This window comes from Scyliorhinus torazame, chromosome 5 (assembly GCF_047496885.1).
Source record: "Scyliorhinus torazame isolate Kashiwa2021f chromosome 5, sScyTor2.1, whole genome shotgun sequence".
NCBI classification, from domain to species: Eukaryota; Metazoa; Chordata; class Chondrichthyes; order Carcharhiniformes; family Scyliorhinidae; genus Scyliorhinus; species Scyliorhinus torazame.
Window position 1 is genome coordinate 263,495,949 of NC_092711.1, and position 22,467 is coordinate 263,518,415.

Sequence of the window (22,467 nt, forward strand, 5' to 3'; positions counted from 1 at the left end):
ACATATGACTGGAGCACGGCTCAGTAAATTTTTTGGGGTGGAGGATAGGTGTGCGAGGTGCTCGAGAAGCCCAGCGAATCATACCCATATGTTTTGGTCATGCCCGGCACTACAGGGGTTTTGGATGGGGGTGACAAAGGTGCTTTCAAAAGTAGTAGGAGTCCGGGTCGAACCAAGCTGGGGGTTGGCTATATTTGGGGTTGCACAAGAGCCGGGAGTGCAGGAGGCGAGAGAGGCCGATGTTTTGGCCTTTGCGTCCCTAGTAGCCCGGCGCAGGATATTGCTAATGTGGAAAGAAGCCAAGCCCCCGGGGGTGGAGACCTGGATAAATGACATGGCGGGGTTTATAAAGCTAGAGCGGATTAAGTTCGTCCTAAGAGGGTCGGCTCAAGGGTTCACCAGGCGGTGGCAACCGTTCGTCGAATACCTCGCAGAAAGATAGACGGAATGGGAAAAAGAAGGCAGCAGCAGCAGCCCAGGATCGGGGGGGAGGGGGGGGGGGGGGGGGGGGGGTGGTGGTGGGGGGGGGGGGGGGGGGCGGGGAGGAGGAACCAGAAGGACTCTCAGGGTTGTTAATATGTACTGTATAGTATGTATAGGTCGTTGCTACAGATAATTATATATTGGACTGTTAAATTATATTTTTGGAGAGTGTTACTTGTGACAAGGCAGTTGCCAATTAGGGCTAGTTTTCATTTTTGTTATTTATTATTTATTCATTTTTTGTTTATAAAATAGGTCATTGTTATTTGTGTTGTTATAATATTGTGTAAAGGATGCACAATGTACTGTGTTGGTTGACCAAAAATTTTCAATAAAATATTTAATTAAAAAAAAGATGTACTTTGTAATCCATGTTAATCTTAAATCCTAATTGTTAAGATAAGGGAGAAGTGAAGGCGCATTGTATCATAAATCAACTTTTTTATGTTTAATAAATGTTTTTTTCTTGTTGTTAATACTAATTAGAGGTCCTGTGACTGTTCCCCCACATTTTACATTAAAAAAGTAAAAGTTAGGGAGTGGGATTCTCCGATCCGCCAGCCATGTTTTCCTGGGCGGCACGCCCTTGCCGGCAGCAGGATTCTCTATTCCGCCACCAGCAAATGGGATTCCCCCCTGCAACCGGAAAACCCGCAGGTGTGTGTGCGCTGTCAACGCAACGGAGAATCCCACCAGTGGATAACCCAGCCAATGGTCTTTTAAGACAGGGTTCCATTCTCAGAATTTCCCGTCAAGTTATAACATTATCTGGGATCGTAACACAATCCTCCAACACATTGCCAAAGAATCTATAGATTCTAGGATTCAAGGATGGCTGAGGAACTGCCTTGGAGAAATGGCAGCAGAATCATCGACTACAAAGTTGTTTTCCTCTCTTCACATGACAGCATTCATCCTCCAACTATTGCTACTCCACCAGTACCCAGGCTGTCTTCTGTCAGCCAGTCACCAAGGGCGCGAATGGGGGAAATGTTAAGTCTGCAATAGCAATCCGCGGGATTGCTGACACAGGTGGGAAATCTGTACAGAATCGCATTTCATGATTTTTCACGCTCACCCCTGTTGATGTCACCAGGTTCACAAAGGATGAGAGCATCACTTTAATGTTTATGAATACATTTCAATGTAATTGCCCAGCACCCCCACCACATGATCCCCTCACTGAATAATATTACCTTGCCGTCGCAACATCAAGTCGGTGAGGTTTACAACAGCAACTAGAAGATGTGAATCAGTCGAGGAATCCCCTGGGTGTGCAAAGATTTGTATAGCTCCGGGGGTGGCGGGGTGGGGGGAGGGGGTGGAATGCCCTGACACATCCCTGGTAATGCTCCCTGTCACAGGTTGGCCAAGCGGCAGTGTCAGGGGGTGTGTCAGAGCAAGCCCTCTGGAGAGCCACATGGGGTAGGTGTTTGCCTATGTGTGGTGGGGGGTGGGGGGAGGGTGTAGAGTGCCGAGTCATTGAGGGGGGGACTTGCAGGCATGGAGGGAAACAGGCAGCGAAGGGGGTAACAGTGGCAATACCTCCACAGTGAGGTGGCGGAGAGACCCCGTGATTGTGCAGAGGGTGCAGGGGAATGCTGACAATATCTCCGTGGTGATGGGGGTGGGAGGGGGAGTTGATCTTCAATTCTCAACGAGGCTCCCTTTAAAGATGCCGCCCAATCTCAGGATCTGGCATTGCTGGCTCCATCATGCCCCACCCCACCAGACTATACCTCATTTTGTTTTATTCCAAGAGGCTCATGACCTGGAATGAATACTGCTCTGTGCAGCTGGAGAGTTACACTCCAGTTTTCAGCTCTGATAACTGGCTGACGCTGAAAAATATGGTACGATTCCGCCACATATTTCATGTATCAATTCATAAGTGCTGATCTCTGAAACATCCTGCTAATCATGCTAATATTCCAAGTGCTAATTTCCATGCTAATATTCCAAGTGCAGCAACTACTTTATTTCCTCTGATTTAGCTAAATTCTCCAGTTTATCCCATTCCAAGTCTTCCAATCTTGAGAACCAGTTTTTTGTGTGACACCCTTGTGTCAAAAGCTAAATGTAAATAAATAACTTCCACTTAGTTCCTTTGTCCAAGTTCCTTATTTCTTCAAAGAAATAAACAATAGATTTTGTTCACACTTTTGTTCTCCCATCCATCATAAGAATTGTCAAACAATCCGAACTTCCCATATCCATTCTGCTCAGGAATGTTCATGGGTAACATTTACCACTTTTTCCATCCCAAAGCTGCAGCCTAACATTCTGTTGCAAAGTACCAGCAGAAACTGACCTTGTGAAGTCTTCGTCTCCCATCACATGCCGAGGGACTGGAGAATATCGCCCCGAAGTGATTGCTGGCAGCGGATATGTGGGTTTATTTTCAACTCCACCCATATAACCCATTGCAGAGTTCACGTGATTATCAGTCAGGGCAGAAAATGCTGCATCAGAATGATAAATGTAATGAGTTTGAGAAGCTGCTCAAATCTAAATGTTACATGCTAGCCAGAATAAACATGACTTTTTCTAAGATGCTCAGTACTACAATATATTGGAACGTTAAAATGTTGTTTCTTGAGAACTTGGAAATGGGTTTACCCCCATGATCTCCAGACATAAACTCACTGTCGTCTTGTAGAGGACAAACATTTCCTGCCATGAAGACAGTGAGAGTTACAGGGTTCCAGACTGATCATAGTAAGAATCACAGGCTGCGGGCTACGTCAGGCCAGAGAGTGAGGCAGGTCAGAATGTGATCCAAACCAAGGAGTAAATCAGGCAGAAGTATATCAGATGTGGAGCCCGTCAGAATGGAAAGTATGTCAGGTTGGGGAATACACCAGGCTCTAGTTTGTGTCTGACTGTGTGATAGCAAGGTTTGCAGATGCTGTGTATCGGGCCAAGCTGCAGAAAATGTCTGGGTAAGTAATGGATAAAGTTATGGAAAGTTTTGTGGTAGTGGCAACAAAACAGATAACAAACTATGATCCTGATGTTATATTTGGCCTTGTAGGGCAGCATGGTGGCGCAGTGGGTTAGCCCTGCAGCCTCACGGCGCCGAGGTCCCAGGTTTGATCCCGGCTCTGGGTCACTGTCCATGTGGAGTTTGCACATTCTCCCTGTGTTTGCGTGGGTTTCGCCCCCACAACCCAAAAGATGTGCTGGCTAGGTGGATTGGCCACGCCAAATTGCCCCTTAATTGGAAAAAAACTAATTGGGTACTCTAAATTTATTTTTAAAAAAGGAAAAAAATATATATATATATTTGGTCTTGTTTGGGGGGGGGGGGGGGGGGGTGTTGGCAGCAATGTGAATTAGATGCTCATTTTAACACCTAGGCCTCATTTAAATCCCACCTGCTGGCTTCATACCGATGATGGCAAATTGCAGAGGCTGCAGGTAGATATTAGATAAACAGCAGGATTGGCTGTTGGAGGCCACTGGAAATTGAGGTGAACTCAGTTTCATTTATCTTTTCTGTAACTGAGGGTAATGAAGATAAATCCCTGTACCATACAGCAGCTGGGATGAGGGGACCAAGTTCCTATTTCCATTCAAAATTGGAATTTTCTCAGTTAGTATGCTTCAATTTACATATAGGCATAACCTTAACCAACTGAATCGCTGCTCACAGAATTGCCACCCAAATCCTGGTTTGCACAAATTTTCATCTTTGTAGTAATGTTGTCAGTAAGGTAAGATTGTACAATTGATACAATACTTACTGCTTGCATAGTCAGGTGGCGCATATACATCATTGAGGTGGCTGCCACCAGGTTTAGCAACTTTCAAATATACCATATCCGAGGTGTTCTTGAGAGCAGCCACTGCTTCCTCATGCCGTACCTCCTGCAGACTGATGTTATTGACCTGTCCAGCACAAACAGCGACGTTTTCACATTTGCACAGAAGACCATTCAGTCCACAATGCCTAGGAAGGCTGTTTGAAAAATTAATCCCACTCACCATCTCTTTCCTCAAAGTTCAATAATTCTTTTCCATTTTAAGTATTTATCCTATTCCCTTTTTTAAAAAAAAATTATTATTGAATCTATTTCCACCACCCTCACAGGCAGTGAATTCCAGATCCTAACAACTCGCTGTCTGAAATAAATTCTCATTTCACCTCTGGTTCTCGTGCCAATTTCTTATTTGTGTCCTCTGGTTGTCAATTGTCCTGGCATTGGAAACAATTCCTGTCCATGTATTCGATGAAAACCCCATAAAATTTGTGGCATCTTTTTTAAAACTCCTCTTAACCTTCACTGTTCTAAAGAGGACAATCCCACCTTCTCCAGTTTCTTCACTGGATAATAAATCTCTTCTGCCCCCTCGTCATCTTCCTAAATTGCGGTGCCCAGAACTGGGCACAAAGTTCCAGCTCCAGCTGAGGCCTAATCAGTGATTTAGAAAAGTTTGGCATAGTTTTCTTGACTTTCCTATGTTTATAAAGCCAAAGATGCATTAGAAAAAGCTGGGTCAATTTGTCTTGGCACTTTAAAACATTTGTGTATGTAAAACCCCAGGCTCGCTCTTTTCATTGCAATTGTATAATTTAGATCATGGTGCCTCATTCTTCCTCTGAAAATGTATTCCTCTGTACTTCTCCACATTAAGCTTATCTGCCATGTAACATCCCATTTCACCAATCTGTCTATGTCCTGCTCAAGTCTGCTATAATCCTCCACACTGTTGAATACATTTCAGAGTTTTGTGATATCTGCAAAATGTGAAATTATGCCAAAGATCATTAACATATGCCGAAAAGAGTACTGGTCTTAATACCAACCTTCGTGGGGCACCACTCTTGTTTCCTGCAATTGTAAAAAAAATGTCTACCTATCACGATTCCCTGCTTTCTGTCTCTTAGCCAATGTCAGATTAACACTGTTCCCTTTAATCCAATAAGCTTCAATTTTACGAACAAGTCTACCCTGTGGTATTTTACCAAATACCTTTTGAAAGTCTAGATACACAATATCAGCCACCCCTCATTTAGTTACTCAATTCAGCTTGTTGAGTAAATGTACACTTAAATGCGGGTTCTTCCTCTGAATTTGGTTTGTTCATTTGCAATTTACTACAAAAATACATTTTAGCTTCACGTTCAAAAACAGCAAGGTGACTAAACACATTGAAGTGTATAAATAAAACCCAGTGCTTACAGCAAGCAGTCGATCCCCTGTCTGCAGTCTACCATCCTTCTGGGCAGCACCGCCTTCAATGATTTTGGTAATATAGATGCTATTATCTCCAGGAATGTGCTGATTCCCAATTCCTCCAGCAATACTGAACCCCAGACCTAGGAGACAGAGTATGAAAAACAAAGAAGTGATACTGCAATTCCAAAGCAATACTCAGGTTGTAATGAATGTGAGGTGTCAATTTCTCTGGGCTTTAACCACAAAAGAACATATCAGATTTCTGGAACAGGGAGTGCTGGAAAAACCCTGCAGGTCTGGCAGCATCTGGAGGGAGAGAAAACAGAGTTAAGTTTCGGGTCTGTCTGCCTCTTCATCAGAACTAAAGAGAGGGAAAACATGTTGGATATTAATCTGTAGCTGGGAGAGATGGCAACAAGATATAGCAACCTTAAGAACAAGAGACAGATAGCCTGCTGTGGGCAGGGAAAAGGGGCGGGGGCGGAATGGAGGGTTTTTGAATTGAGACAATAAATATACAGGATATTAAAATAAAGGCTTTAATATGAAGGAAAAAGGCCATAAGTTTCAACATTGAGTTCAACAACTATAGACTTGTGCAGATTACATACAATACATGCTGAATAGAATGTATTAAGAATTGGGGAACATTAAGATTAGAACATAGAACATACAGTGCGGATGGAGGCCATTCGGCCCATCGAGTCTGCACCGACCCACTTAAGCCCTCACTTCCACCCTATCCCCGTAATCCAATAACCCCTCCGAACCTTTTTGGTCACTAAGGGCAATTTATTATGACCAATCCATCTAACCTGCACGTCTTTGGACAGTGGGATGAAACCGGAGCACCCGGAGGAAACCCACGCAAACACGGAGAGAACGTGCAGACTCCACACAGACAGTGACCCAACGGGGAATCGAACCTGGGACCCTGGCGCTATGAAGCCACAGTGCTATCCACTTGTGCTACTGTGCTGCCCATTAAAGAATGAAATTGGGATAAAAGAAAATAAAAGGCGGAATTGATAAGGGCAGCTGTGTGAAGAGGGTGTGAATTAGCATATTAGTGAGAAAAGCAAGTGTTTACCTATGTGACGAGGGGAAAACAATGGGGTATAGAATAGGTCATTTCAAAGTAGAGTGATAAAGGAATTGGCACTCATACACTAAAAAGTTTGGTCTACAGGGTGGGTAACATCAAAGGAAAAGAATGATATATCCATAGCATAATAATGAGAGAAAGAGACACAGGCAGCTAACACCAAATGTAGCCGGTTTGTGGACGGATGACTGGCTCCGTACAAGTAACAGGACCTGACCCTAGACCCTAGAGGGAGAAATCTTAAAAGTAATAGAGAGCTTATTAGAGCAGGGCGTACTTAGATCAGTAGCCTCCACTAATAATGTCCCGATTTGGCCAGTGAGAAAGCCCGATGGATCATGGCGACTGACCATTGATTATCGGGAACTCAACAAAGTCACCCCCGCAGCAGCCCCCACCGTAGCAACAAGTCCCGAGACCATGCTCAAGCAGGGACTCAATTCCCGCTACTTCACGGTTTTGGACATCAGTAATGGATTCTGGTCCATTCCATTGGCAAAGGCGTGCCAGTACAAATTTGCCTTCACCTTTAAAGCACAGCAGTACACGTGGACATGCCTGCCACAAGGATTCCACAACTCCCCCTCCATTTTCCACCGACAGCTGGCAAATGGACTAGCAAAATTTTCTCGCCCCGAACGTCTGGTACAGTATATAGTCGACCTACTACTGCAGACAGACACCAAGGAAGAGCACATTGAGCTTCTGTCCGAACTCCTGGAACTATTACATTCAATTGGTTGTAAAGTCAACCCCAAAAAGGCCCAGATTTTGGAAGAAAAAGTGGTATATTTGGGAACAATTATCACGCACGGTAAACGCGAGATTGAGCATAAAAGGATTGACTCGATTGCTAAATTGCCCCTTCCCCAGAACGTTTCAGCCCTCCGATCGTTTTTAGGACTGGTTGGCTACTGCCGAAACCACATTGACGGTTTCGCCAGCAAGGCAGCGCCCCTCTCAGACCTCCTAAAGAAAGGAGCCCCCTGGGAATGGCTTCCGCAGCATACGGATGCTGTGGACTCTTTAAAACAGGCACTCATAGCAGCCCCCGCACTAAAAGTTCCAGAACCGCTTTCCCCTTACGCCATAGAGGTAGCGACCACAGACCGCACCCTTTCGGCCGTGCTCCTCCAGGAACGGCACGACCAGTTAAGACCCGTAGCTTACGCCTCCCGACTTTTAGATGCTGTGGAGCAGGGATTTTCAGCCTGTGAGAGGCACCTGCTCGCAGTTTTCTGGGCAGTCCAGTACTTTTCATATATTACCGGACTGAACCCCATCACAATTCTGACCGAACACACCCCCACCCAACTTTTACTGGATGGACGTCCCAAGGACGGTACAGTAAGCCAAATAAGAGCAGCCAGATGGACCCTTCTCTTGCAGGGACGGGACATCACTGTGAAAAGGACAAAGACACACACCTACTTAGCCGACAATTTACAGTACCCCGGAACCCCCCATGAATGTGAGATTATCTCTCCACACCACAACACAGGCCCCTTTATCGCTAAAACACCCCCCAGAAAGATAGGTAATTCAACTCAGAGCCCCCTGCACACGGACACGTGTGAGCCCATAAAGATTTATGTGGATGGATCTTCCACGGTCTTGGATGGGAAGCGCATAACAGGTTGCGGGATCTATGTCGAGGACGCGCAGGGACGCGCCCTTGAGGAAATATCATTGAAACTACCCGGACACTTAGGCGCGCAGGCAGCAGAGCTTGCGGCCATCGCATATATAGTTGAACACCCAGATTCCTTCCCCAGCCCAGCAGACATATACTCGGACAGCCTCTATGTAACAGCCTTACGGAATTTCTGCCCCTGTGGGAAGCAAGAGGATTTGTTTCCGCAGATGGAAAAACCCTCCCCTCAGCCCCATTGCTCCACCATATTTTAGAAAAAGCCCAGAACAGGACTTTTGGCATCATAAAAGTCCGCAGCCACCATCGTTCCTCCCCCCCTGGAAATGTAAAAGCCGATGCACAGGCTAAGGCAGGTTCCAGACATGGGTATTTTTGGAAACCCCCCGAAAGCGCGCCAGTGAGTGCAGTTCAGGTCTCGCAGACCAAGATCGAGGATCTAGTAGAGGCCCAGAAGCAGGACAACAATCTCACGGAGATTGTAAAAGGGAAGTATCCCGCCTCATACGAGAGGTTTAGAAATACACTGACCACACATGACGGTGTGGTGTTAAAGGACACCCTTTATGTGGTTCCTGAACAGGACAGGAACCAATTGATTTGTTTGTTCCATGACAGTCATGGACATCAGGGAATCGATGCCACTACAGCCCATCTCAAACAGCTTTGTTGGTGGCCAAATTTAAAGGAAGATGTAAGCCATTACATCAAAAATTGTCTTATCTGTGCGCAGAATAACCCCGACAGATATGCCAAAAAGGCCCAACTCAGCCACACCCGACCCGTTAATGGCCCCTGGACTAACCTCCAGATTGATTTTATAGGTCCATTGCCCCCTTGCAGGAATGGCTATAAATATGTACTTGTGGTCATAGACACATTTACAAAATGGGTGGAAGCATTTCCAGCCCGCACAAACACTGCAAAAACCACAGCCAAGATTCTAACCCACCACATCTTTACAGGATGGGGACTCCCCCGCAGCATTGAATCTGACCAAGGCTCCCATTTTACAGGACCTGTCATGCAGAACGTCCTCACGATATTTGGCATCACCCAAAAATTCCACATAGCATACCACCCACAGTCGAGTGGTATCGTGGAGCGCATGAATCGGACCATAAAAACCACACTCAGAAAAATGGTCCAGCAGAACAACACCACTTGGGACTCAGTCCTCCCTTTTGTGCTGATGTTTTTGCGTAACACTATTTCTACATCCACAGGTTACACCCCACGCACTCTCATGACCGGACGCCCCATGAAAGGCACAGAATACTTGTTAGGTTTAGACCTGACCAGCCCCGAAGTAACGGCCCTCACACACGAGAAAGCCGTGGAGCAATTAGTTGCAAATGTTAAAACGGCTCAGTTAGCAGCCGCAGTAAAATTGGGCACCAGAAAGAAACAGAGCAAGGCTTGTTTCGACAAGACAGTGCATGCGACTGAGTACGATATCGGACAGCAAGTGATGCTTTCTGTATATAACCCCAGCACATTCCTGTCACCTAAATACTCGGGTCCGTATTCCATTGCGGATAAAGTAAGCCCTTCCGTTTACAAAATAAAGTACCCCAATGGTAAGACTGCGTGGTTTCATATAAACCAGCTGAAGGTTTATGGAACACAGTCGAACCACGCACACCACGTCATGCTTGACGCAGCACACCACACCCCGCCCACAGCCAACGTACCCCTACCAACCCCCACCACGTTCAGCCCAGCCACGGACTCGACCTCAACTCCACCCCCGAAATATACACTCTGCCCCGGAACGCCCACAGACTGCAGCAGCAGAGACAGCGACTGTGACTCGGACGATAGCCACAGCACGCCTCCCTACCCTCCCCATGCAATCCGACTTCGATCCAAGTGATCCCTTCCTGATCACTTTTCTGATCAAACCCCACCACCGACCACTGAACCACACTGACAACCCCGATAGTGCAGACGATGCGCCTACGTAATTGGAGAAGGAGAGCCTACCGCGCTCGAACCCCGGTATATAGGATCAGATCCACTATGTTCGGTTACGACCAGACCCCCGACCCCCGCGATCTATAATAAAATAATAAACTTGCGTTTATTGTTGTTGTAAATAAAGAGATGTAAAAACCTTTTTGATGAGCAAAAATTGTATGATCCTGAGCTTGACTGCCAAGCCAGGAAAGACTGTATGAAATGCTGTGATTTTGTTGTATGATTGAGGAAGGTAGGATAATGGAATGTTTAGCGAGTGTAGTATACTAAAGATAAGTTAGAGGTTCCAAGTTTGTTGTTTTGTAATGCATGTCCCTGTCTGACATAGCGCCCTTAGAATTGTTAGTTAAAATTTTTTGTGCATAGCTATGGTCAGTGTAGAGGCCATGTAGGAGGTGTCCCCCCTCCCCCGGGTCAGGGAATGGAAAGTAACAATAATGATGTGATACTTCACGCTTCGCGTTAGGATCACAAGGAGGGCATGTAGCCAGTTAAAATGGCTAACTCTAGATTAGAATGGCCAAAGCCCGATTTAAAATGGCGAACTGAAGAGGCTGATGGGAAAATCAGCCAACAGGACTCAAACAGGCAGCTGCAGGCAAAACTGTGTATTCGCCTCTGGGGAGGCCAGACAGAATCAATACCTGCAGCCATCAACACAACAACACACCAGCCATCTGAATACTAATTAGCAATCCCCGGGAACAATATGCTACAAATTAGACACACAAAGCCAACCCAGACTTTTTGGCGCCAGCAGGAGCCTACACAAAAGAGAGGTGAACGACCACCCCAAGACCGCCCATCGATCAGGGAATCGCTCCAGCATTGGAGAATATCAAACCAAGTGATTGGGACGAAGTCCAATCACTTGGAACCAGGTACAGGGTCCGCCCTGAAAGGCGGGAAGCCCCTGGGGACTAAAAGAATAGGGGCCAAGTTCAAATCGCTCTCTCTTCTCCTCTCCACACCCTTCGAGACCCTTCTGCTGACCTTCTACAACAGCCGCAAGAACTGTAAGTCTTACTCCAATGCTCGCTACGAGACAGGCACTCCTGACTATCGACCTGTACCCGCTTTGAATCCCGCAGGCTCAGAACCCATACGAAAGGCCATTTGTTTCCCTGACCTGGTGGGCCATTTCCAAAGTTAAGTATTGGCCTGTTAGTTGTAGGAAGTAGCTTAGAAGTAGAATTAATGTATAAGTATTGATTACTGTATGTAATAAATGTGTGTTGATTTAACCCTTACTAAGCGGTGTGTTGGATTATTGATCATTACTCGGACTTGAACCACGTGGCGGTATCAGAAAGATACCTGGCGACTCAAGAGCAAAGGTGATAGAACATGAGCAATTAAACTAAGGCTAAAACGAGCAACACACCACAGCCGTATACAGCTGCAGAGAACAGTCTCCCTGAAAACAAGTTATTGCTAAAAGGGCAACCGGTTAAAATCAAAAACTCAAACCAAGAAGATTACACCTTCACTGAAAGTGATGAATGTTTGCCCAAACCTGGACAAATAACCTGTGGTTGATAATTATCCTCTGGATTTAGCTCATAGAGTTCTATAATATTGGATGTTGTTTAGGAACAAAGGGCGTCTCAGAATTCAGGAAACGTAGGTATTTGGGAACAAAGGAGTGACATCCTGTAATACTGTGCAGAGTCATCAGTATACTGATTATATTATAGTCCTTCTTGTGTGTTTTTTTTTTAAGTTAATAAATATTCTTTATTAATTGGTCACAAAACAACTGGGTTATTCCTCCCTGATTTGCATATTTATTCTGACATCATATCAAATTGAAAATACGCACCACTAAGAACCAATGTTCCAAGTTACCCTTCTGGGTTTTGGGATGATTTAGCATCAGTGGGTTTCACAACAAAATTGGTGGCTCTTTGGCAGGATTTTGAAAAGTATAATTCCTTGGGTGTAGGGGAATTTGTGACTTTCAAACATAACAGGAGTGAGGAAAGTGTGGGACCAATTGAGGAGGTGTGTGATTTAAAATAAGATGACTGCAACATGACTAATGACTGCAATGGCTAAAACATGGCTGGGAGTAGGCAATATAACCTTGAAAAGTCTGAAAAGTGTACCTAAAGGTAAATTGATGGAAATTGGCGAACATTTTACAATTAGGATTACCTGCAGGGACTAAGGAAGCTGAGGTAATTGAAAGAAGAGCTAAGCATTTAAATGTACAAGAGCAGTCACATAGACTAAGTTCTTTGAAAAGTGAGGGATTTGAATTAGCTATAATTCAATTACAAATGAAAGAATTAGAAATTAAGGGAAAAGAGAAAGAACTGAAGAAATTAAAATGCAGGGAATGTAAAGCGAGGAAGCAGGCAAAGAGAAAGCTTTTCAGAGGGAATTGGAAATGGAGAACTTTGCAATGGCAGGAAGGGAAAAGGAGAAAGAGAGAGCATTTCAACTTAAACTGCTGGAAGTTAAAGCAGAGACACCAGAGTAGGTTGAGGATGGAAGTAGTTTTAGACATGAAGATAGTGTGGAGATGTTTAGGTTTGTACAGGCACTTCCAAAATTAGATGAAAACGATGTGGAGGCATTTTTTGATTAATTTGAGGAAATAGTGAGATAAATGAAATGTCGCAAGATATTTGGGTGCTGCTCTTACAGAGTAAACTCGTAGATAGAGGTAGTGACGTTTATGCGTCTTTGTCAGAGGACAAATCTGGGGTGTAAGACACAGTGAAGAAACCTATATTGAGTGCTAATGGGTTAGTACCAGAGGCTCAAACAAAAGTTTTGAAATGTAGGAAAACAGTCTGGACAGACTTGTATTGAATTTGAAAGGGTTAAACAAAGTAATTTTCATAGGTGGGGGAGAACATTAAAAATAGAAGGGACCTATGAGGCTCTGAGAGAAGTAATTCTGTTGGAAGAATTCACAGATTCATTACCTGCAATGATAAAATCTCATGTGGAGGAACAAAGAGTTAAAACTGTGAGGCAAGTCACGAAGCTTGCTGATGTCAATGAACTGGTTCATTGGGAAAAGCCTTTCTTTGGGCATACTTTTGAATCGTGGAAAGATAGAAAATGGGAAGGTGCAAGAAAAGACAGTCAAACAAGAGAGGAAGTGGCTGAAAATTCCATGAAGACCTCACTTCAATGTAAAAAAGACAATGCTGAGGGAATGAGGGATATGAGGAAAGTTAGATGCTTTTATTGTAATAAAATGGGCTATACAAAATCATTATAATTGAGAGTTAAATGGCAAGCCAGTTGGAGTTATAAGTCTTAAGAAGGGGAATATTAAATCAGAGACTGGAGAACAAGAGAAGCTGGTAGGGTTTGTACACAGAGAAGAATAAACAATAAGGTGAAAATAAGTGTGCACAACTTGTACAGGGGCAGAGTGAACAGCAGGTGGTGGTGATATGTTCAAGGATCTTCATAGAATAAAATCATACAGGGCAGGATGAGGCCATTCGGCCCATCAAGTCTGCACCCACCCTCTGAAAGAGCACCCTACCTAGATCCAATCCCCTGCTCTATCCCTGTAACCACACCTAACCTTTGGCCACTAGGGGCAATTTGGCATGGCCAATCCACCTAACCTGCACACCTTTGGACTGTGGCAGGAAACCGGAAAACCTGGCGAAAACCCTGACTACGTGTAAACTCCACACAATCACTCAACATCAGAATTGAACCCGGGTCCCTGGCGCTGTTGTATGCGAAGGGAAAGTTTTTTCATGTATACAAAATGTAATGGGGAAAGATATTACATTTTTAAGAAATACAGAAATTAGTCAATCCCTAATGTTGTGGGATAAAGGTATTCGTTACTCGGGAGGGATATTGAAGGAAGAAGTTCGCGTTAGCGGTATTTATGGAGAGACTAAAAAATGTCTCTAGTGAAAGCAAACTTAAAGAGAGTAGCTTGAAGATGGGAGAAGTGGTTATAGGAGTGTTAGAAACATTGTTCATTGCAGGGATTCAATTCATCCCAGGGAATGATATAAATGTATCACAGATAATAATGACACCTACGGTGGTTGAACAGCCAATAGAAAACAATCAAGCTGCAGAAGAATTGCAAATGGACCATCCTGGGGTGTTTCCTGATTGTGTGATAACACGATCACAGGCACATGAGATGAGACAAGAGAAGGTGAAATTAAGAGCACTGGATGATAACAGTGAGGCAAAGTTATCTGATACTTTCTTTAGTAAGCTGAATGAAGATGGAAAAGATGAAAGGAAAGAAAAAGATGTGTTTAGCTCAAAGAGATTTATAGAATTACAGCAGGGTGATTCCAAATTAAAACAAATTTATCAAACGGTTTACTCAAAATTGGAGACTCATGTATTCCGGAATGTTATTATGTAAAGGATTTATGAGAAAATGGTATCCCACGCATATTAGTGCAGATGACAGATGGGCAGAAATACATCAAATTGTAATACCTCCTGAGTATAGGAAAGAAATTCTAAGGACAGCTCATGAAATTCCAATAGGAGGACATCTAGGAATAAAGAAAACACAAGCAAAGATACAGAAACAGTTTTACTGGCCGGGACTACATAAAGAGGAAGTTTAATTTTGTCGAACATGTCACACATATCAAGTAATAGGGAAACCACAAGCTGCAATAAAGCTTTGATCCCTAAGCCAGCTTTCGAAGAATCTTTTACAAGAGTTCTAGTTGACTGTGTTGGACCACTTGTCAAAATGCTAAGTGGAAATCAATACTTGTTAACTATTATAGATATATCCAGTAGATTTCCTGAAGATACCATAAAGAAACATTACAGCCAAAAGAGTGATAGAGGAATTAACCAAGTTCTTTACTAGGTAATGTGTTTTAGAAAGTTTAATACAGGTAGGGAACATACAGTGAATGGTAGAACCCTCAAGAGTATTGACAGTCAGAGAGATCTTGGGTATACATGTCCAGAGGTGACTGAAAGGGGCAACACAGGTGGCAAAGGTAGTCAAAAGGCATACGGCATGCTTGCCTTCATTGGCCGGGGCATTGAGTATAAAAATTGGCAAGTCATGTTGCAGCTGTATAGAACCTTAGTTGGGCCACACTTGGAGTATGGTGTTCAATTCTGGTTGCCACACTACCAGAAGGATGTGGAGGCTTTAGAGAGGGTGCAGAAGAGATTTACCAGGATGTTGCCTGGTATGGAGGACATTAGCTATGAGGAGAGGTTTAATAAACTTGGTTTGTTCTCACTGGAACGAAGGAGGTTGAGGAGCGACCTGATAGAGGTCTACAAAATTATGAGGGGCATAGACAGAGTGGATAGCCAGAGAATTTTTCCCAGGGTAGAGGGGTCAATTACTAGGGGGCATAGGTTTAAGGTGCGAGGGGCAAGCTTAGAGGAGATGTACGAGGTAAGTTTTTTTACACAGAGGGTAGTGGGTGCCTGGAACTCGCTGCCGGAGGAGGTGGTGGAAGCAGGGACGATAGTGATGTTTAAGGGGCATCTTGACAAATACATGAATAGGATGAGAATAGAGGGATACGGACCCCGGAAGTGTCGAAGATTTTAGTTTAGATGGACAGCATGGTCGGCACAGGCTTGGAGGGCTGAAGGGCCTGTTCCTGTGCTGTACTTTACTTTGTTCTTTGTTAGATATAGCTTACCGAAAGAGATACAATCGGTTCATGGGTCAAATTTCATGTCAGGATTATTTAAAGAAGTCATGAATAGCTTGGAAATAAAACAATATAAATCATCAGCATATCATCCAGAGTCACAGGGAGCATTAGAGAGGTGATCAAACTTTGAAAATAATGATGAGAGCATTTGGTCAAGATTACCCTCATGATTGGAACAAAAGGATTTCATTTTCATTATTTGCCATTAGGGATGTACCAAATTATTCTGCAAGTTTTAATCCTTTTGAATTGGTTTATGGACATGAAGTTAGAGGACCACTGATATTAATCCAAAAAAATTATTGAGTAAGAAATCGGAGATTACACTTTTGGGCTATGTATCGAGTTTCAGAGAGAGACTGAATGGGGCTTGTGAGGTGGCAAGGAAGCATTTAAAGATTGCACAGCAAAGAATGAAAGATATGGTTTATAGGAGAATGCAGACTGGAATTTTTTAAGCAGGGGGAAAAAGTGCTCGTGTTATTACCTGTGCCGGGTGAACCATTGAAAGCGAGACTTAGTGGACCATATCAGATTGAAAAAAAACTGAGTGAAATAAATGATCTGACATGCACACCAGATAATCGCAAGTCTCTCAGAGTGTGTCATATTAAAAGGTATTGGGATGGAGGAGATGAGGACAAGCATGAGGTCTTGGTAGTAATGAAGCAGGGATAAAAGAATTAAATTCTGAGAATTACTTTTCTCTAATTTGTTTGGATAATGAGGGAGTATTGGGAAATATAAACAACTTGTTAAGTTAACTTCCAGATAAGAGCCGAGGTGAATTGGAAGAGTTGATGCAGTCTTTTAAATGTATTTGTAGGAACAAATTAGGTGGAACGGAGATAGTGATGCATGATGTAGATGTGGAGAAAACAGTTCCAATATCCATAGAGGTTAAATCCAGCAAAGTTATTGCAAGTACAGAAGGAAATTAAATATATGCTCCAAAATGACATTATTGAATTACGTTCTCGTGATTGGACTTCACCAATTATAACGGTGCCGAAGTCAGACGGATCATAGAGACTTTGTGTGGACTGCAGGAAAGTGAATGTCATCACCAAAAGGGATTTCTTTTCCGATACCACGGTTGAAGGATTGCAGTGAAAGAGTTGGACAGTCTAAATTCATCACAAAAATTGACTTAATAAAGGGATATTGACAAGGATCCTTATCCAAGAGGGCAAAGGAAATCTTAGCATTTATGGTGCCAAATGGACTTTATCGATTTAAAGTTATGCCAGTCAGGATGAAGAACGCACCCACAGCATTTCAGAGACTAACAAATAAAGTTATTCAGGGACCGAGTCACTATGCAGTTACATTGACGATTTAGTGGTGTTCAGTTGAAATTGGAAAGAACATCTGCAACACCTAAAATAACTATTTGAACCCTTAAAAGAAGCTAATCCGTGTTGTTACAGGAAGATGAACTTGGAATTGAGAAGCCTGTGGGAAATGAAATCCTCATGAGCAGAAGTATTCTACAATTGAAAAAGAGACTTTATGTTTGGTATTGGCATTGCAACATTTTGAGATTTATGTTGTCAGTAATTCAGCAGAAAAAAATCATGGGCGTCATTCTCCGACCCCCCGCCGGGTCGGAGAATGGCCGTTGGCCGCCGTGAATCCCACCCCCGCCCCCGCCGAAGTCTCCGCTCCCGGAGATTGGGCGGGTGTGGGAATCGGGCCGTGCCGGTTCGCGGGACCCCCCGCTGGATTCTCCGGCCCGGATGGGCCGAAGTCCCGCCCAGAAATTGCCTGTCCCGCCGGCGTAAATCAAACCTGGTATTTACCGGCGGGACCAGGCGGCGTGGGCGGGCTCCGGGGTCCTGGGGGGGGGCGCGGGGCGATCTGACCCCGGGGGGTGCCCCCTCCGGGGCCTGGCCCGCGATCGGGGCCCACCGATCCGCGGGCGGGTCTGTGCCATGGGGGCATTCTTTCCCTTCCGCCTCCGCTACGGCCTCCACCATGGCGGAGGCGGAAGAGACTCTCCCCACTGTGCATGCGCGGGAAACTGACAGCGGCCGCTGATGCTCCCGCGCATGCGCCGCATTTCCGCGCCAGCTGGCGGGGAAACAAACGCCATTTCCGCCAGCTGGCGGGGCGGAAATCCCTCCGGCACCGGCCTAGCCCCTCAATGTTGGGGCTAGGCGGCCAAAGATGCGGAGCCTTCCGCACCTTTGGGCCGGCGCGATGCCCGTCTGATTGACGCCGGCTTTGGCGCCAGTCGGCGGACATCCCGCCGTTGGGGGAGAATTTCGCCCCATATGTATAGACCATAATCCCCTACAATCTCTGGAGAGATTTTGAAACTGGAACACTAGGCTATTTAGATAGAGTTTGTTACTACAACCGTTTAATTTGAATATCATTCATGTGGCTGGAAGATGAAACATCATTACTATGCATTGTCACGAATGTAAAAAAGACTATTGGGAACCTTGGCCGGGATTCTCCCCTACCCGGTGGGGCGGGGGAATCCGGCGTAATGGAGTGGTGGGAACCACTCTGGCGTCGCGCTGCCCCATTCCGCACCTTTAAGGGCCAAGCCCTCACCTTGAGAGGCTAGGCCCGCGCCGGAGTGATTTCCGCCCCGCCGGCTGGTGGGAAAGGCCTTTGGCGCCACGCCAGCCGGCGGCGAAAGGACCTCGCCAGGCAACGCATGCGCGGGAGCGTCAGCGGACGTTCACGGCATCCCTGCGCATGCGCAGTGGAGGGGGTCTCTTCCGCCTCTGCCAGAGTGGAGACAATGGCGAAGGCGGAAGAAAAAGAGTGCTCCCACGGCAGAGGCCTGCCCGCCGATCGGTGGGCCCCGATCGTGGGCTAGGCCATCGTGGGGGCACCCCCCGGGGTCAGATCGCCCCACGCCCCCACCCCCAGGACCCCGGAGCCCACCCGCGCCATCTGCTCCCGCTGGTACGGTAGGTGGTTCAATCCACGCTGGCTGGCGAGGGTTGGCAGCAGCGGGACTTTTGCCCATCGCGGGCTGGAGAATCGACGGCTGGAGCCCGCCGACTGGAGCGGCGTGATTCCCGCCCCTGCCGATTCTCTGGTGGCGGAGAATTCGGGACACGGCGAGGGCGGGAATCACGGCAGCCCCCGGTGATTTTCCGACCCGGCGGGGGGGTCGGAGAATCGCGCCCCTTGTGTGTCAATACTTTAGGGTAGATTTTATGTTAATGCATGATCTTATATCTTTGTAATGTTAAATAATGTAGAACTGATAACCAAATGGTTGAGAAATGAAATTGTCTTTCAAATGATGATGTTTCATTTGAAAGGAATAGGGAAGGTGTTAAGAATTGTGGAAAATTAAGACTAAAAGATGAAACTGGGACACAATAAAATAAAAGATGGTATTGATAAGGGCAGCTGAATGGGGTTTTGATATGCAAATTAGATTACCAGTAAGAAAAGTAAATGTTTACCTATGTGACTAGGGAAAAACAATGGAGTATAAAATAGGTAACTTCAAAGTAGAAAGATAAGGGAGTTTGCTCTTATATACTAAAAGTTTGGTCCACAGGGTGATGACATCAAAAGGAAAGAATGATATATCCAAAGCACATTAATTAGAGGCAGCCGCCATCACAGTCACACCTAGTTGCAGAAAACAGTCGCCCCAGAAAACAAATTAATGCCATAAGGGCAGGGCAGTCAGTTAAAATTAAAAACTCGAACTGAGAAGATTACTGAAGACGATTTTCCCAACTGTGGACAAATAACCTGTGGGTGGTAATTATTTGCTGGATTTATCTCATAGAGTTATATAATATTGGACATTGTTTGGGAACAAGGCGTGGCTCAGAGTTCAGAAAACATAGGTATTTGGGAACAAAGGCGTGACTTCATGTAATACTGTGTGTGCATAGCCATCAGTGTAGTGAAGAGCACTGTTGTAGTGTATTATAGTCCTACTTGTTAATAAATATTCTTTATTTACTGATCACAAAATGATTGGGCTATTCCTCCATGGTTGCATATTTCTCACACTATACCAAATTAAAAATACACACCGTTAAGAACCAGTGCTCCAAGTCACCATTCTGTGTTTTGGGATACCCTTGTATTTGACATGAGCGGAGTTTGTAACAAATGGAAGACTAAAATTACATTGGAACCGTAAATACAATAACAGATCCCAATTTAAATATATCAGTGAAGCCCCCTATCTCCTTTAGGCAGGAGTAGTGAAGATTTAAAAGAAGACCCACTTGAAAACTGCTTTAGCTGGGTCCCCAGCAGCAAGTCAAAAATAACTTTCTTTTGCAATGTGAGAGGTCCAGGGCGGGATTCTCCCCGCCCTGGGCTGGGCCGGAGAATCCCCGCGAACGGGCCATGCCGCCCGACGCCGGCACACAAGCGGAGAATCGGCGGCATTGGTGCCAGCGTGGTTGGCGCGGCACCGGTCGCGGGCCGCTCTACGCGGCCAGCCCGCCGATTCTCCGAGCGGCCGTAAGAAAAGAGCAGAGTCCCGCCGGCGCCGTTCTAACCTGCTCTGGGCCGGCGGGACCTCGGCGTGTAAGGGTCGGGTGGTGGCCTTTGGGGGAGGTGGGGGGGTCCGACCCCGGGGGGGGGGGGGGGCCTCCGATGTGGCCTAGCCCACGATTGGGGCCCACCGATCGGCGGGCCGGCCTCTGTGGCTGGGGGCCTCCTTTCCTACACGCCGGCCCCTGTAGTCCTGCGCCATGTTGCGTCGGGGCCGGCGCGTTGAAGGAGGCCACTGCGCAGGCGCGTGTTGGCGCCGGCGCCACTGCGCATGTCCTCATTGGCGCCGGCGCAACGGCGCATGCGTGGATCCCGCGGCGCACTGTTCGCCGGGATCTACAGCTGGAGCTGCGCGAACAGCTCCAGCACTGTAGGGGCCAGAATGAGTCGTGGGAGCGGCTCGTTCACGCCATCGTAAAACGCGATGGCGTTTACGACGGCGTGGACGCTCTGCCGCGGGATTGGAGAATCCCGCCCCCATAGTTTTCAGAGGTCTAACTTATTTCCTTATCTGAGGGCGGCACGATGGCACAGTGGTTAGCACTGCTGCCTCACAGCTCTAGGGTCCCAGGTTCAATTCCGGTCTTGAGTGACTGTCTGTGTGGAGTTTGCACTTTCTCCCTGTGTCTGCGTGGGTTTCCTCTGGGTGCTCCGGTTTCCTCACAGTCAAAAGATGTGCGGGTTTGGTAGATTTGCCCTGCTAAATTGCCCCTTACCATCAAAAAGATTAGGAGGGATTACGGGGATAGGGTGGAAGCCTGGGCTTAAGTAGGGTGCTCTTTCCAAGGACTGGTGCAGACTCAATGGCCTCCTTCTGCACTGTAAATTCTATGATTCTGTGGCAATGAGGTTCCAAGGCTATTGCAACTTCTCCAGGGCCTCATCATTACATAGATTATGTTTCAAACTTCATGCTTCTTCTTAAGATTTCATCCCCCTTTTTTCTTTCTCCAATAGAATAGTCAAATCTGGAGTTACAAAGGTTTGGATGAGGATTTCTGCAGAAGATGGGCTGAGGCAGGCGTGGAAGCCAACTAAATTACAAGATTAAAAAAAGTAGGCAGCTCATTTCATGGAGAGAATTATGGGTTTGTGGATTCTGTTTTAGGGTTGAAAAGGACGCCAAAGTTGCCAACAGTCAGGTCAAACCTAAGACAGTGGTCAAGCAGAAGGATAGAATCAATGGTAAGGAAATAGGGTTTTTGGCAGATCTGGAAGAAATTGTGGCTGATCTAAGATGGGATGTTGATCAAGCAGTCTGACAAAACAGAGATAGTGGAAGGGTCTAGAGTGACTGTGGAAAGGCAGATCTGCATATAGCCAGCTAATGTGTTGTAGCTGATCCCATGTCTGCAGATGATATCATCAAAAGGCAGCATTTAGATGAGAAAGGAAGTCGCCAAGGTTTGGGGATTTTGCAGGTAACATTGTGGGGCTTGAAGACAATCCATTGCTGGAGGTACTGTAGCTAGGATAATGTATTTAAAACATTTTTTAGAGTGCCCAATTCATTTTTTCCAATTAAGGGGCAATTTAGCGTGGCCAATCCACCTACCCTGCACATTTTTGGGTTGTGTGGGCTTGCGACGCAAACACGGGGAGAATGTGCAAACTCCACACGGACAGTGACCCAGAGCTGGGATCGAACCTGGGACCTCGGCGCCATGAGGCAGCAATGCTAACCACGGCGCCATGGTGCTGCCTGGATAATGTGGTTACAAATGAAACCAAATGAGGGTTGTCCCTTTGAGAGGGACAGGATGAGGTCACTGGGGTCAACCATGTTAAACACTGCAGAGAGGTTGAGGAGAATAAGGAGGGATAATGCATCGCAGCCACAGTTATAATGGATGTACTTTGAGACTATGGATAATTTTGTTTTGGTACTGTGGCAGGACAGAAACCTATTTGGAG

The 22,467-nt window shown here is 45.8% G+C and overlaps 1 protein-coding gene across 11 annotated transcripts in view; it reads right to left on the reverse strand.

Annotated features, from left to right (window-relative positions):
- dlg3 (discs, large homolog 3 (Drosophila)) overlaps positions 1-22,467 on the reverse strand; it is a 1,021,949-nt gene that overhangs the window by 336,903 nt on the left and 662,579 nt on the right. For all 11 annotated transcript variants that reach the window (XM_072505485.1, XM_072505481.1, XM_072505482.1 and 8 more), the window contains 3 exons: positions 5,670-5,806; positions 4,230-4,374; positions 2,795-2,945 (listed from right to left, as the gene is read on the reverse strand). In XM_072505485.1, coding sequence (XP_072361586.1) covers positions 2,795-2,945; positions 4,230-4,374; positions 5,670-5,806 — 433 coding nt within the window. The remainder of the gene's footprint in view (positions 1-2,794; positions 2,946-4,229; positions 4,375-5,669; positions 5,807-22,467) is intronic.